At 43.4% G+C, this 16726-nt stretch overlaps 1 protein-coding gene across 2 annotated transcripts in view; it reads left to right on the forward strand.

Moving 5' to 3' along the window:
• Positions 1 to 16726, forward strand: part of LOC132836804 (protein Smaug homolog 1-like) — a 97156-nt gene that overhangs the window by 61599 nt on the left and 18831 nt on the right. For both annotated transcript variants that reach the window (XM_060856273.1, XM_060856274.1), the window contains exons 5-8: positions 9379 to 9488; positions 10302 to 10388; positions 12049 to 12358; positions 14295 to 14380. In XM_060856273.1, the coding sequence (XP_060712256.1) occupies positions 9379 to 9488; positions 10302 to 10388; positions 12049 to 12358; positions 14295 to 14380 (593 nt within the window). The remainder of the gene's footprint in view (positions 1 to 9378; positions 9489 to 10301; positions 10389 to 12048; positions 12359 to 14294; positions 14381 to 16726) is intronic.

The raw sequence follows: 16726 nt of genomic DNA on the forward strand, positions 1-16726 counted from the left end.
CTTCCTACCTTCCCCAACTGCAAATTGAGATAAAAAAGACTTCCAAGCAGGGGTACCTGCATCACCTTAATGAAAGGTATATGTTACAAATCAGAAAAGAAAGTGGAGAAAAGTCCTTGACTGAAATGTCCTTGATTAGAGCTGAAAATGTGTTGCTGGAAAAGTGCAGCAGGTCAGGCAGCATCCAAGGAGCAGGTGAATCAACGTTTCGGTCATGAGCCCTTCTTCAGGAATGAGGAAAGTGTGCCAAGCAGGCGAAGATAAAAGGTAGGGAGGAGGGATTTGGGGGGAGGGGCGTTGGAGATGCAATAGGCGGAAAGAGGTTAAGGTGAGGGTGATCGGCCGGGGTGGGGGCGGAGAGGTCAGGAAGAAGATTGCAGGTTACGAAGGTGATGCTGAGTTCGAGGGTTGGGACTGAGACAAGGTGGGGGGAGGGAAATTGAAGCTGGAGAAATCTGAATTTATCCCTTGTGGTTGGAGGGTTCCTAGGCAGAAGATGAGGCGCTCTTCCTCCGAGGGAGTCACGGAGGGAGTGGTCTTTTCGGAACGCAGATAGGAGAGGGAAGGGAAATATATCCCTGGTGGTGGGGTCTGATTGGAGGTGGCGGAAATGATGACGGATGATACAATGTAGCTGGAGGTTGGTGGGTGGTTAGTGAGGACCAGTGGGGACTCCCTCGTCAGGTCCACACCCCCCACCAACCCAACCTCCACTCCCGGCACCTTCCCCTGCAACTGCAAGAAATGCAAAACTTGCGCCCGCACCTCCCCCTTTACTTCCCTCCAAGGCCCCAAGGGATTCTTCCATATCCGCCGCAAATTCACCTGCACCTCCACATACATCATTTACTGCATCCGATGTAGCCGCCTCTGTATTAGGGAGACAGGCTCCCTACTTGCGGAACGTTTCAGAGAACGCCTCTGGGACACCCACACCAACCAACCCAACCACCCTGTGGCTCAACACTTCAACTCCCCCTCCCACTCCACCAAGGACATGCAGGTCCTTGGACTCCTCCATTGCCAGACCATAGCAACACGACAGCTGGAGGAAGAGCGCCTCATCTTCCGCCTAGGAACCCTCCAACCACAAGGGATGAACTCAGATTTCTACAGTTTCCTCATTTCTCCTCCCCCCACCTTGTCTCAGTCCCAACCCTCGAACTCAGCACCACCTTCCTAATCTGCAATCTTCTTCCTGACCTCTCCGCCCCCACCCCCACCCCGGCCTATCACCCTCACCTTAACCTCTTTCCACTTATCGCATTTCCAATGCCCCTTCCCCAAGTCCCTCCTCCCTACCTTTTATCTTCACCTGCTTGGCACACTTTCCTCATTCCTGAAGAAGGGCTTATGCTCGAAACGTCGATTCTCCTGCTCCTTGGATGCTACCTGACCTGCTGCGCTTTTCCAGCAACACATTTTCAGCTCTGATCTCTAGCATCTGCGTCCTCGCTTTCTCCCTGAAATGTTGATTAAGCAGTAACTTCGAGGCTGTCAGGAATAGGAGAATGTCATTCCTCCTCCTAAAATTAATTTCTGTCATTGCTCCATATCCTTTGATAACCATTTTAATGAAAGTCTGTGTTGGTCTTATCCCAGATAAGATAGGAGGAAATTCAAGGTTTCCTATTACAATCTTGGAAAGTAGTCCCTCACCTCAACCTAAAATTTCACCAGACGAAATGCCTTCTTTGTATCTGTCATATCAAATTACCTGTGTAATATTCTCCTCTAATCGACTAGACTTAACGAGGTGAAGGTGGTGCGAGCCAAGTTTTGTAACTTCCTCATAAATTTAACTTAAGCCCCTCTATATTATTTTCATATTTCTACCCCAAAGATCTCTCTTGAGATGTAACATCTAAGCTGGGAATTTGTGTTGCAGACGCTTCGTCCCCTGTCTAGGTGACATCCTCAGTGCTTGGGAGCCTCCTGTGAAGCGCTTCGGTGATCTTTTCTCTGGCATTTATAGTGGTTTGAATCTGCCGCTTCCAGTTGTCAGTTCCAGCTGTCCGCTGCAGTGGCTGGTATATTGGGTCCAGGTCGATGTGCTTGCTAATTGAATCAGTGGATGAGTGTCATGCCTCTAGGAATTCCCTGGCTGTTCTGAGAACTGAAAACTGGAAGCGGCAGATTCAAACCACTACAAATGCCGGAGAAAAGATCACAGAAGCACTTCACAGGAGGCTCTCAAACATTGAGAATGTCACCTAGACAGGGGACAAAACGTCTGCAATACAAATTCCTAGCTCGGCGAACACAACCACAACAACGAGCACCCGAGCTACAAATCTTTGCACAAACTTTGAATGTAACATCTAAAATTGAATGCACTCTTAGTTGAGATCTTACTGAGGCTCTAAAACACTGCAGGAAGTCTTCCTTCTCTTTTATATCAAGGAAGCTGAAATGCAAAACTGACATTCTGTGAGCGTTTTGATGAAACTCTATCCGTCACTGCATCTTCACTCCAATTTTGGCCTCTTGAGCATTCACCACTTCACCAGTGGATTTCTGTTCTCTCATATCTAACTTTCCAGTCTGGAATTGCCACCTTGTAGTCCTGTTTCCCCCTTTCTTTTTAAAATTCTCCTCAAAATGTCTTAACTGTTCAAGGTTTGCATCAAGACTTGTAGCTCGGGTGCCAACTGTCGTGGTTGTGGGTATGTTCGCCGAACTGGCAAGTTAATTCGCAGATGTTTCATCCCCTGTCTAGGTGACATGTTCAGTGCTTTGGAACTTGCTGCGCACATGACGTGTATAAGGTATTTTGTCCTGTGAGGAGTTGTCTGTGTGGGGCTGTCGGTTGACATGTGCAAGGCGAATGTCATTTACAGGATTCCATGCAAGGACTGCACAAAACACTATAGGACAAACAGGCAGGCACCTAGCAATCACTAACCCCATCCACAAACTCCAAGTAGTCACTAAACACCACAACCAACTGTCCCTAGTAGCCATACACCCAGATGACCAGGACCACAAATTTCACTGGGACAACACAACGATCATAAGACAAGCTAAACATAGGATAACCAGAGAATTTCTGGAAGCATGGCACTTAGCCATGGACTCCATCAACAAGCACATTAACTTAGACCCAATATACCGGCCACTACAACAAGCAACCGGACGCAGCAGAAACTCAATTAAATAAATTCCAGAAGAGAGAGTACAGTGGCAGTTTGCAAGAGGCTCTGAAGAGGTCACCCAGACGGGACGAAACGTCTGCAAATTAACTTGCCAGCTCAGCGATCATACCCACAACCATGATGTCTTGACTATGCTAATACCACTTTTTTGTTTTGCTTTGTTATTTTCTATTTTATCATGCTGCTGTGCATTCTCTTGAAATACTTTGCTGCACCAAAGGTGCTATACAAAATTCGAGCTGTTCCGCACTAGCTTTTAGTGATTTATATGCATGAGCAAGCACCTAAATTCCTTCCGAATCTTTTGCCATTAGGAAAATATTCCAATTTTGCCTGTCTTGGTTTAAAGTTTAAGTACCTGTCACTTCCCCCACATTGTATCACATCTGCCACGGTCTAACTGACTTAATCATCTTGTGACTCTAATTTGCTGCTCACATCCACTCAACTTGCTGTATCTCCTACCTTGATTAGCTATGTTCATGTATATTATATGTTAATGAGCTTGTGGATGTTTAATCTTGGGTAGGACTTAGTTGAAGTTGATGAATGTAATGACGCGATGTGCAGTTTGTGTAATATGTTGTCCTGGCATTCAGATGCTAGTTAAAACAAAATTACTGCATAAAGCTCTATGAAGCAACAATAATTTCACATACCACTAATTTAAGTGGAGAAATATAGAAGGAATTAAGTTTGTTTTCTTTTATAAAATAGAAATCTTAAAAATTAGCCAATTTAAATTTGAGATCATGGAGGAATTTGACTTTAGCTGATCTAGTGAACTTATTCCTTATGAAGATCCCTGATTCCTAATTCCAAGAAACTGCTTCAAAAATAAGAAAGGATGTTAAGGGAAACTTCATTAATGCAGTAGTCATGTTACGGACAGATTTGCATTAGCAGGACATCAAAGTAGCCAACCCTGCATAAGCTTAAAGCAGCATTAATGTATCTAAAGTGATTGAGGGGGTACCATCCAAAAGAACATAGAAAAATACAGCGCAGTACAGGCCCTTCGGCCCTCGATGTTGCGCCGACCAAAGCCTACCTAACCTACACTAGCCCAATAACCTCCATATGCTTATCCAATGCCCGCTTGAATGACCATAAAGAGGGAGAGTCCACCACTGATACTGGCAGTGCATTCCATGAACACTCAACCCGCTGCGTAAAGAATCTACCCCTAACATCTGTCCTATACCAACCCCCTCCTTAATTTAAAGCTGTGTCCCCTAGTAACAGCTGACTCCATACGCGGAAAAAGGTTCTCACTGTCAACCCTATCTAAACCCCTAATCATCTTGTACACCTCTATCAAATCTCCCTTAAACCTTCTTTTCTCCAATGAGAACAGCCCCAAATGCCTCAGCCTTTCCTCATACGATCTTCCTACCATGCCAGGCAACATCCTGGTAAACCTCCTCTGCACCCGTTCCAGTGCCTCCACATCCTTCCTATAGTATGGCAACCAAAACTGCACACAATACTCAAGATAAGGCCACACCAGAGTCTTATACAACTGCAACATGACCTCAGGACTCTGGAACTCAATTGCTCTACCAATAAAGCCCAGTACGCCATATGCCTCCTTCACAGCACTATTTACCTGAGTGGCAACTTTCAGAGATCTGTGTACATGGACACCAAGATCCCTTTGCTCATCCACACTACCAAGTAGTCTACCATTAGCCCAGTAATCCATCATCTTGTTACTCCTACCAAAGTGAATGACTTTACACTTAGCTACATTGAACTCCATTGCCCAGCCCTGCAACTTATCTATATCCTGCTGTAACCTGCGACATCCTTCTTCACTGTCCACCACTCCACCAACTTTCGTATCATCCGCAAACTTGCTCACCCAGCCTTCAAGCCCCTCCTCCAGGTCATTTATAAAAATGATAAACAGCAATGGTCCCAAAACAGATCCTTGTGGAACACCGCTAGTAACTGCACTCCAAGATGAACTTTTACCATCAACTACTACCCTCTGTCTCCTTCCAGCCAGCCAATTCCTAATCCAAACCTCTAATGCACCCTCAATTCCATACCTCCGTAATTTTTGCAGTAGCCTACCATGGGGTACCTTATCGAATGCCTTGCTAAAATCCATATACACCACATCTTCTGCTTTACCCTCGTCCACTTCCTTGATCACCTCAGAGAACTCAATAAGGTTTGTGAGGCACGACCTGCCCTTCACAAAACCATGCTGACTATCCTTGATCATATTATTCCTATCCAGATGTTCATAAATCCTATCCCTTACAATTCTCTCCAAGACTTTGCCCACAACAGAAGTGAGACTCACTGGCCTATAGTTATTAGGGCTGTCCCTATTCCCCTTCTTGAACAAGGGGGCCACATTCGCTATCCTCCAGTCTTCTGGCACTATTCCTGTAGACAACGACGACATAAAAATCAAGGCCGATGGCTCCGCTATCTCCTCCCTTACTTCCCAGAGGATCCTAGGATGAATGCCATCAGGCCCAGGGGACTTATCTATTTTCACCCTTTCCAGTATTCCCCGGACCTCTTCCCTACATACCTCAAAGCCATCCATTCTAATCACTTGTGACTCAATATTCACATCCGCAACAGTGTCCTGTTCCTGAGTGAATACTGACGAAAAGTATTGATTTAGTGTCTCTCCGATCTCCTCCGCCTCCACGCACAACTTCCCACTACTATCCTTGACTGGACCGATACCTACCCTCGTCATCCTTTTATTCCTGACATACCTATAGAAAGCCTTAGGGTTTTCCCTAATCCTACCAACTAAGGACTTTTCATGTCCCCTTCTTGCTGCTCTTAGCTCTCTCTTTAGATCCTTCCTGGCTACCTTATAACACTCAATCGCCCCAACTGAACCTTCATGCCTCATCTTTACATAGGCCGCCCTCTTCCCTTTAACAATGGATTCCAATTCCTTATTAAACCACGGCTCCCTCACAAGACCCTTTCCTCCCTGCCTGACTGGTACATACTTATTAAGGACACCCAATAGCTGCTCCCTGAACAAGCTCCACATATCATTTGTGTCCTTCCCTTGAAGCCTATTTTTCCAATCCACACATCCTAAGTCATGCCTCACCGCATCATAATTTCCCTGCCCCCAGCTATAACTCCTGCACTGCAGCACACACTTATCCCTCTCCATCACTAGAGTAAAAGTCATCGAGTTGTGGTCACTGTCCCCGAAGTGCTCACCTACCTCCAAGTCTAACATCTGGCCTGGTTCATTACCTTGAACCAAATCCAGTATGGCCTCACCTCTTGTTGACAGGCCAACATATTGTGTCAGGAAACCCTCCTGCACACATTGGACAAACACCGACCCATCTAACGAACTCGAGCTATAGCTTTCCCAGTCAATATCTGGGAAGTTAAAGTCCCCCATAACAACCACCCTACTACTTTCACTCTTCTCCTGAATCATCCTTGCAATACTTTCCTCTACGTCTCTCGGGCTATTAGGAGACCTGTAGAAAACTCCTAACAGGGTGACCTCACCTTTCCTATTTCTAACCTCAGCCCAAACTACCTCAGATGGCAAATCTTCTTCCATCGTCCTTTCCACCGCTGTAATACTATGCTTGACAAGCAATGCCACACCTCCCCCTCTTTTACCCCCACCTCTGACCCTACTAAAACATTTAAACTCTGGAACCTGCAACAGCCATTCCTGTCCCTGTTCTACCCACGTCTCTGTAATGGCCACAACATCGAAGTCCCAGGTACCAACCCATGCTGCAATTTCACCTACCTTATTTCTTATACTTCTGGCATTGAAGTATACACACTTCAAGCCACCTTCCTGTTTACCGGCACCCTCCTTCGAGATTGATGCCATGTTCCTAACCTCCCTACACTCAAGGTCCTGTACCCTAAAGCTACAGTCCAGGTTCCCATGCCCCTGCAGAGTTAGTTTAAACCCTCCCAAAGAGCACTAGCAAACCTCCCCCCAAGGATGCTGGTGCCCCTCAGGTTCAGGTGGAGACCATCCTGTTTATAGAGGTCCCACCTTCCCCAGAAAGAACCCCAGTTGTCCAGAAACCGGAATCCCTCTCTCCTGCACCATCCCTGTAGCCACGCATTTAACTGTTCTCTCTCCCTATTCCTCGACTCTCTATCACGTGGCACGGGTAACAAACCAGAGACAACAACTCTGTTCGTTCTAGCTCTGAGCTTCCAACCTAGCTCCCTGAAAGCCTGTCTGACATCCTCACCCCTCTTCCTATCTATGTCATTGGTGCCAATGTGGACCACGACCTGAGGCTGCTCCCCCTCCCCCTTAAGGACCCGGAAAACACGATCAGAGACATCACGTACCTTTGCACCTGGGAGGCAACATACCAAATGTGAGTCTGTCGCCCCCGCAAAACCGCCTATCTGTGCCCCTCACTATTGAGTCCCCAATAACTATCGCTCTACCTTTCGCTGCCCTTCCCTTCTGAGCAACGGGGACAGGCTCCGTGCCAGAGGCCTGAACCTCGTTGCTTACCCCTGGTAAGTCGATCCCCCCCACAAGTATCCAAAACGGTATACTTGTTATTGAGGGGAACGACCGCAGGGGGTCCCTGCACTGGCTGCTTCCTTCCAGTCCCCCTCACTGTCACCCATCTGTCTATAACTTTCGGAGTAACTACTTCCCTAAAGCTCTGATCTATGACCACCTCTGCCTCCCGAATGATCCGTAATTCATCCAACTTCAGCTCCAGATCCCTAACACGGTCTTGGAGGAGCTGGAGATGAGTGCACTTCCCGCAAGTGTGATCAGCAGGGACGCTAATGGCTTCCCTCACCTCAAACATCTTGCAAGAGGAACATTGCACTGCCTTCGCTGCCATCCCTCTAAAAGGTAAACTTTAAAAAGAAAACTGGATCTAAAGAAACAAGCAAAATGCAGCACTTACCTGCTTACCACAATGGGTCTTATTATTAGGTTAGAGGAGGAGGGCGGGTGGGAGGCTCTACCCCTGTAGTGCCTCGGGTTCCTCGCCTGCGCGCTTTTATAGAGACAAAAAAACCTTCCCAGGTAAGCTAGCGCGGCACCAGCTTCCGGGTCTGCTAGGTGCTTAAAAAAAACTTGAAATTTTAACCGTTAAAAAAACAATAACTGGACTATACCGCGACTTAAAAAAAACACCACCAGACAGCCGTTACCTGCTCCGCCGAGAGAGCCTGGCTTATTTATGATTAATAGCCTTTTCTTCCGCATTCACCACTGAATCTCATTCCATTTATTCTGTAGAAATCAGATTTTTTTTCTCTTGCCTAATTTCAGTTTATGGTGGTATAACTTAATGAGCACCATGATCACAAAATCAGAGGACTATCAGGAAGTGATGAAACCAGTCTAAATTTAAACTTCTAGTAGGAGCATAAGGGCATAATGAAAAGGCCAGTTCAAGAATTGGTTAGTTGGACACACAAAGCAAAATATTGTTGAAGATCCGAAATAAAATCGGGACTAGGTAGAAAGAATGAGTTGCTGAAGGTGTTGTCTACTTTATGAAAGCAGCACTGCCTGCTAGTCTTTCCTGCCCCCCCCTCAAAACAAACACTCACCATCCTGACTTAGAAGAGTATCACTGTTCCTTCAGTATCGCTGGGTCAAAATCCTGGGGCTTCCTCTCTAACAGTATTGTGGATGTCCCAATATACCAAGGACCACAGCATTTTTAAGGCAGCAGTTCACCAGCACCTACTCCAGAACAATTAGAGAGGCAATAAATGCAGCTTTATTTAAGGATGCTCACCTCCCATGAAGCAATATAAAGAAAGCTGCAATAAAAGTTCATTGACCTGAAGTGTAAACACTGATCGATGCTTTAAGTAGTCTTCTAAGTGGAGGCAAATGGATGTTATTGATGGTGACTGCATTTCTATGGAAGGATGAGTTTGGTTAAGTCTAAATTGTTTCCTTCACTTCACTTATTTTGATCTTTATGGCCTCTATTAGTTGTTCTGTAATTGCTTTCCTTGGGGAACTGGACTTCACTGAATTAGAATTAATTAAATAGTTTCAGCTTTGAAGCATGGCTTCCAATCCACATCTATTATTTGCTTTCTCACTTTCTCTTGTTTTGCTCTGCACACCCTATCCAATACCGAGACGCCTGCTTCTGTATCCTGTCATTCAACCTGGGAGGTGGTTTGGTGTTTCATTTGCACATGCTTTGCCTTCATGTTGCTGATTCCTTTTTTTCCTTCACAGACGTGCCCACTTGGTTAAAAAGTCTTCGGCTACACAAGTATGCATCCCTCTTCTCTCAGCTAACCTATGAGGAGATGATGACCCTGACCGAACACCAGCTAGAATCTCAGGTTTGTCTTTTATCATTTTATAGAACCATACAGCATGGAAACAGACCCTTCGGTCCAACTTGTCCATGTCGACCAAGTTTCCCAAACTAAACTCGTCCCACTTGCTTGTATTTGTCCTATATCCCTCTAAAATTTGCCTGGTCATGTACCTTAATTGAACTTACATCTTCCTGTGCATCACCTCTGGCAGTTTGTTCCGCGCATCACCCACCCACTGTGTGAAAATGTTACCCTGCAGGCCCCTTTTTAAATCTTTCCCCACTCGCCTTAAAGATATGCCCCCTAGTTGTGAACTCCCCTATCCTGGAGAAAAGAGGTAGCACTGTTCCTTACTCTATCCATGCTCCTCATTACCTTAAACCTCTCTAAGGTCACCCCTCGACCTCCTTCACCCCAGTGGAAAAGTCCCAGCCTTTCCATAACTCAAACCCTCCAATCCCAGTAATATCTGGGTAAATCGTTTCTGAACCCTCTCTAATTTAATAAAGCCCTTCATTTAGCAGGGCGACCAGAACTGTACAACAGTTTATAATAATTGGCTCAATTAAACCTCAAATGATGGAAGTAAAATACTTCTGCTGTAAAATATTTTGAGCAACAAGGACTTTGGTCAGGGCAGATGAAAAGCTATACAAGCAGTACCTTTTGGGACAGTGCACTCAGGCTGCTCAAATAAGGGATTTAAAAACCATTAAAGTTTGAGAGCACTGCATTTAATTCTTTCCCTCCTTTCCTCATCCTGTTTTTTTTTCACTGATCCTTTCTCCTTCTACTTTCTAACTCATTAAACATCTTTTCTATATCTTTATGCAGAATGTCACAAAGGGAGCACGGCATAAAATAGCCTTGAGCATTCAGAAGTTACGTGAGCGACAGGGTGTGCTGAAATCCTTAGAAAAGGTAAGTTTTTTTTTCCCCAATTACTTGCCCTCTGCAATTAGTAGATGTAAGTTTATGGACAAAATCAGGCCTCTGACATATTTCCCAATTGTCCTAATCCAGACTCTGAATATTAACATCATACACTCATCTTGAATGTTGCTGCTGCTGCTGTTCTTGAACCTATCTCTGGTGTTCGCATGCATTTTTCTGCAAGGGGCATTGGAGAGCACTCGAGAGCAAGAATTCCTTTCTTCAATGTTTGACTCCCAAGAAACACCGAACTAATTGCAATACTCAGTTTCATTCTGTTTATGATTAGGTAGCAATGCTGTCTTGGCATTGAATCTTACTGCAACGTGTAGCGTAGTAATGCACTGAGCCATAACATTTGAGGAATATTGACAAGATGAGTTGTTTTCTTGGTGAAATGTTTCTTCTGCTATCTTTGCATCTTGACACCGCAGTATTTGAGAGCTTGATGAGCAGTGTCCTCCTGACTGAAGCTCAGTAGTCATGATAAAAGCAAGTAAAAATAAAAATTAACGTCAAGGGAAGCTGTATAGCTCATTGTTCCGGTATAATACTTCTGTTTAAAATCTGCTTGTTTCATCCCAATGTATGAGTTTCTGATTTCCTATAAACCCTGTTAGGAATATCTCCTAATATGAGGTGTTTATTGCTTTATCAGTAGTCTGCATAATATCGGTGAAGTCAAATGTATTTTAGCTGAAACATTAACTTTGATTTCTCTTCACAAATGCTGCCAGACCTGCTGAGCTTTTCCAGCAACTTCTGTTTTGAGTCAAATGTGTTGGTTGCATACCTCAGTAAACTCAGTTATGGAACATTGACTGGTCTATTATAGAACTAGTGTGAAATGTCTCAAATCTGCAAACCTGTGGCAGAGTTTAATTTTAAATTTTTGTATGTCCATATTTCTCTAATGCGCTATTTGTTGATAATTCTTTGTGAGACGATACCATATAAATAATAAGTTGCCAGTTTCCTTTCCTGCAATTTTCTTTTGCTGGTACACAGTGCTAGGCATCATTTTGGAACACCATTGTAATGTTCTAATTGCTGTCCTGGCTAAAATCAACAGATTTTGTTAGACCAGGAATCTTTTGATCTGTACAGTTTGAAGGGCTCACACTACAGGAGGTATAACACTTGTTTGGAGATGAATTTGTGGTTTTGTCTGCATCAGCTCTTGGATTGTAGACTTGGCTAAATTTCAAACGATTTCTGCATATGCATCAGATCTTCAAAAAGACTTGGCAGTGTTGGTGGGAGTGTAGATATTAATAGGTAACAGTGGGCACTACCTTGCTCTTTGAGAATGGGACTTGGGTTTGAACCTGTCTTAAACTGATTATTTAAACCTGTGGTACACCTGAGACCTCACCTGTGCAACTCAGCAAAATGAGCATCAACCCAACATTGGGCAAACTCCAGGTCTGTCACAAGCAACTGTGATTCTACATAGATTTAGCTCTATTCTGACTTGCTGTCGTTCACGCAAGTCATGTGCACAAATATTAATTTGTTTATAACACCAGTGCTAACATAAGAAATTCAACGACTGCAAAATCATGATCAAATTATTGAAAATCATTCCAGTATATAATCCAAGGACCCCAGTGATTGAAGTAATGAGTACTTGCTATACTTTCAATAGGACATTCTCGAGGGAGGAAATCTTCGCAATGCTCTTCAGGAGCTGCAGCAGATAATTATAACACCAATCAAGGCTTATACAACACCTCAAATGACCCCCAAAGAGGGTCATGAGACAGACCCCAATAACTCCTGCAATACTATACCTGGACTGGGCACAGACAGTCGAACAACCAAAGCAGCTGCCGAGAAGGATTCTACGTCTGATGGCTTTCAGACCCAGGGCGTGTCAACGTGCGATGGAGAGTCAGCCGCAGCTCCTGTATCTGAAGGTGATATTCCTGGACAGTTCACCAGAGTCATGGGAAAAGGTTAGTTCTTAACATTTTAATTGTGGAGGGCTGGGAATCATCAAGAAGGATTTAAACAGTGGCCCATGCTTTCAAAAATCAAATGAATTTCCAAAAGTAACAGAATAAGAGGAAATATGACTACAAGTGGTTTGGTTCATAGTTTGTACTCCGGTCCTGACAGAGCAAGGTGAAAAATTTCAACAGGTCTCTTTTTAGTTTGGTTCATGTTTGGTTCTAATAGGATTACAAACTACAGTTGGTTTTTCTTTTGTCTGCCATCTCCATTGTCATGATTTTGACAGTGCTGACTGACTTGTGGTATGTCATACGATCAAGACAATACTGTGAGGGTATTGGATAAAACTGTTTGTTTATGCAGTTAGCCCAATCTTACTGCACGTTGGTGGATAGAGATCAAGGCTCGGCCTTTTTTATTTCCTAGTTCTGTATTTAGGTTGTTCTGTAGTTTTAACCATCCTGCCTGCAAAAGAGCATTGCAGGGGACTTGGAAAGGACCAGCATCTTTGGCAGTTGGAGGATAAAAGTAGGGCTGAAATGGACTTTTAGCTAGTTGATATGACAAACTCATTTTGTGATTGGCTCAATTTTGTAAAGGGCCTCTGTGTTTGATTTTGTAAATCATTATAAGTATTAATTACAGCAAATGTAGGCAAAGTGGCTATTTCATTATAAGGAGCATAGAACTAGAGCAAAGTTACAGCACAGAGGCCATGTAGCCCAACGTTGTCTACACCAGCTAAATAAACTGATAAACATCCATTGTAATCCCACTTACCAGAACTTCGTCCATTGCTTTGCAGACTGCGGCATTTCAGGTGCAGATCCCAGATTCTTTTTTTAAGTGAGTTGAGTGTTTCCACCTCAACCACAAACCATACAGGGAATTCCAAAAATCTGTCACACTCTGTTGTTCCTTCTGATCTTTCTATCAGTCACCCTAAATGTGTGCCCCTGCTGATTGACTCCTCTGCTTGGAGAAGCCCTCTTCCCTGTCTACGCTAGTCAGACCACCTTGATTTTTTTTTAATTTCTAAGGAAAACAGCCCTAACCTATTCAACCTCGCCTCATACTGCAGTGTGGCAACAGTCTTGTAAATCTCCTCTGTAACCTCTTCAGAACATTTGTCCTTCCTGCAATGTCTACACAACTCTACCTGTGGCCTAACCATTAACGTGTTTAGCTCCAACATTGCATCTCTGCTCTTTCATTTAATACCTTGCCATGGGAAGGAAAGCATCCCATACACCACCTTTATTTATCTTTCTTTCCACCTTCAGGGATTAATGAACATGCACCGAGAGGTCTTTTATTTTCTCTACCCCTTTCAATACTTTGCTGTTTATTGAGTATTCTTTTGTTTTTGCCCTTCCCGATTGCATAAACTCCCTTTGCCAAATTGAATTCCATTTGCTCTGTTTCTACCCACTCAGTTAACCATTGACTTCTTCCTGAAATCAACAGCAATCCTCTTCACTATCAACTACTCATCAATTTTTGTCTGCAAATTTCCTAATCATGAACAGGCTCAATAGTATTGGTTGTACTGCTTTATCTCCTCCTCCTTTCTTCAGCGTTGAAACCAAAACTCTTGCTTATATCTTCTACTCCAACTCCTTCTTTCACCAGAGCTCCAAGTGGTAATGCTCATCACTTCTCTTTTATTCTTCAGAGAATATGCTGACTTTAAAACCTAAGCAGCTAATCACTGCTTCCTCAGGGGTACACTTTCTCATGGTGCACTTGGCTTGTCATTTAGACTGCTCAATAATAGCCTTATCCTATGTTTTCTGGAACCACTGTGCATTGGTGCACTGTACCAGAGTTTCTGGCAGTGGGCATTCCAGAGGAGAGGGTGAAATAATGCAGATCTTGTTTTTTTTCATGCATTTTAATCTGGAACATATTTCATTTTGTGTCTGTTTTTTTTTATAGTTTGCACTCAGCTGCTGGTGTCCAGACCAGATGAAGAAAATATAAGCTCTTACTTGCAGCTCCTAGAGAAGTGCCTGGCTCATGAGGTGGGTACTTGTGTTATAACAGGAGTGCCATCCTGTGATAAAGACATGAGATGGAGAAATGCTGTCATTGTATGCTAATGATCTGCCCTTGAAATGTACATCCCTTTACAATGAAGAAACTCAAGTTCTAAGTCCAAACTAATAGCAATGATGTCAACAGCATTTGAAAAGTAGAAAGGATTATTGATCCTTATTTAATTTTGTAGCTAACCTCCTGTTGTAGAAGCAAAGAGCTTGTTTTTGTGTTATATCCTTCAGAATGTTGTAAAGTGATTTGCAGCGAATAGATTATTTCTGAAATGTAATTTCTTGCTTTGTCCATGGCAGTCAATTAGCGCACAGCAAGATTTCGCAAGTCAGCAATAGAATGAATGACCAAATTATTTGTTTTTGATTAAGGGGAGTTGTTGACCAAGATACCAGGAGAACTTCTGCTTGCTTTGAATAATATATTCTAGTCTTTTTGCATCCACTTGACCTGGTCAGTGGGGATTCGTTGTAATGCTTCATGCAGCAGCACTGCTTCATTATTTATGTTGCATGTATCAGCCTGAAATTATGCATTGTATTGAAAAGTATTGCCATAACAATCTAACTGAAAGGTGAGAATGCTGTCAGTGAGGTAAGCACACATGCAGTCTTTAAGATTGCTGGAGTATGCTATCTGGGTTCGAAGGATTCTGAAATATCTTACCCAACTGGCCATTCATTATGTATTGGGTTAGCCTGTGGATGGATCACAGCAAACTTATTCCATTCTTGTCATTGAATCACTAGATAATCATCAGGAACAAAACCCCAGGTGAATTGATTCTTTATGACTAGTCCAGGAATGTTGGCCCAAGTTGTCACCTGCCTTTTAAAATACATACTAAGTTCAGCTGATTCACCAAACGCAGGATTTTCTTTCTGAAAAGCTGACTTTTATCTCTTTCTGACACAAGTATGATTAAGCAATTCAAGCAACGTTTACAACTTTATATATAATCGTACAAATTCTGAAGTATAGAATTTAATACATTTCATGTAAATTGTTTCTTTTTCTATAAAACAATGAATTTATTTTAAATCTCCCCACCTTAGGAAGTACTCTCTGGAATAGAGTATATTCTAAGCTAACTGGGTCCTTGCTGTTGCTGTGTAAGCTAGATATGTGGACACAGACACTGGTTTTTTTATGGTTAGTGCGGAGTAGTGTGGAATGGTTCTTAACACTGATGGGAGACCAGTCTGATTCACCAAAGTGCAAACTTGCAATAGTTCCTACACTGCCACAGAAATGTGACCCCTTTTTAACTGGTTAGTTTCCCTTACGTATATTTGCAGTAACACTGCCCTGTTCCAAATGTCCTGCCATAATGCAAGGAACTCACAGAATGAAGCATCTAGAGTCTTAAATTATTGAAGTGAAAATCAGTAGTGTGGACATTGCTCAAACTATATCAACTTTTGAATAGAGTTTATGAGCCCCTTTCTTGTATCCTCAATAGTCACAGGTGAGCTGCTGGAAGACTGGAGGTTGGCTAACATGGTACCACTGTTTAAGAAAGGTGTTAAGGAAAAGCCAGAAGCTTTAGACTGGTGAGCTTGATGTCGGTGGTGGGCAAGTTGTTGGAGGGAATCCTGAGGGATGGGATTTCCATGTGTTTGGAAAGACCAGGACTAATTAGGGATAGTCAGCATGGCTTTATGCATGGGAAATCATGTCTCTCAAACTTGATTGAGTTTTTTAAAGAAGTAACAAAGAGGATTGATGAGGGCAGAGTGGTGGACATGATCTATGTGGACTTCAATAGGGCATTCGACAAGGGTCCCCATGGCAAACAGGTTAGCAAGGTTAGATCATCTGGAATAAAGGAGAACTAGCCATTTGGATACAGAACTAGCTCAAAGGCAGAGACAGAGGGTGGTAATGGAGGGTTGTTTTTCAGACTGGAGGCCTGCGACCAGTGGAGTGCCACAAGGATTGATACTGGGTTCACCCGTTTTGTCATTTATATAAATGATTTATATACAATGGGATTTTGATCAAATGGGCCAATGGGCTGAAGAGTGGCAGATGGAGTTTAATTTAGATAAATGTCAGGTGCTGCATTTTGGAAAAGCAAATCTTAGCAGGATTTATACGCTTAATGGTAAGGTCCTGGGGAGTGTTGCTGAACAAAGAGACCTTGGAGTGCAGGTTCATAGCTCCTTGAAAGTAGAATCGCAGGTTGATAGGATAGTGAAGAAGGCATTTGGTATGCTTTCCTTTATTGATCAGAATATTGAGTACAAGAGTTGAGGTCATGTTGTGGCTGTACAGGATGTTGATTTGGCCATTTCTGAAATACTGCTTGCAATTCT

Source organism: Hemiscyllium ocellatum, chromosome 47 (genome assembly GCF_020745735.1).
Source record: "Hemiscyllium ocellatum isolate sHemOce1 chromosome 47, sHemOce1.pat.X.cur, whole genome shotgun sequence".
NCBI classification, from domain to species: Eukaryota; Metazoa; Chordata; class Chondrichthyes; order Orectolobiformes; family Hemiscylliidae; genus Hemiscyllium; species Hemiscyllium ocellatum.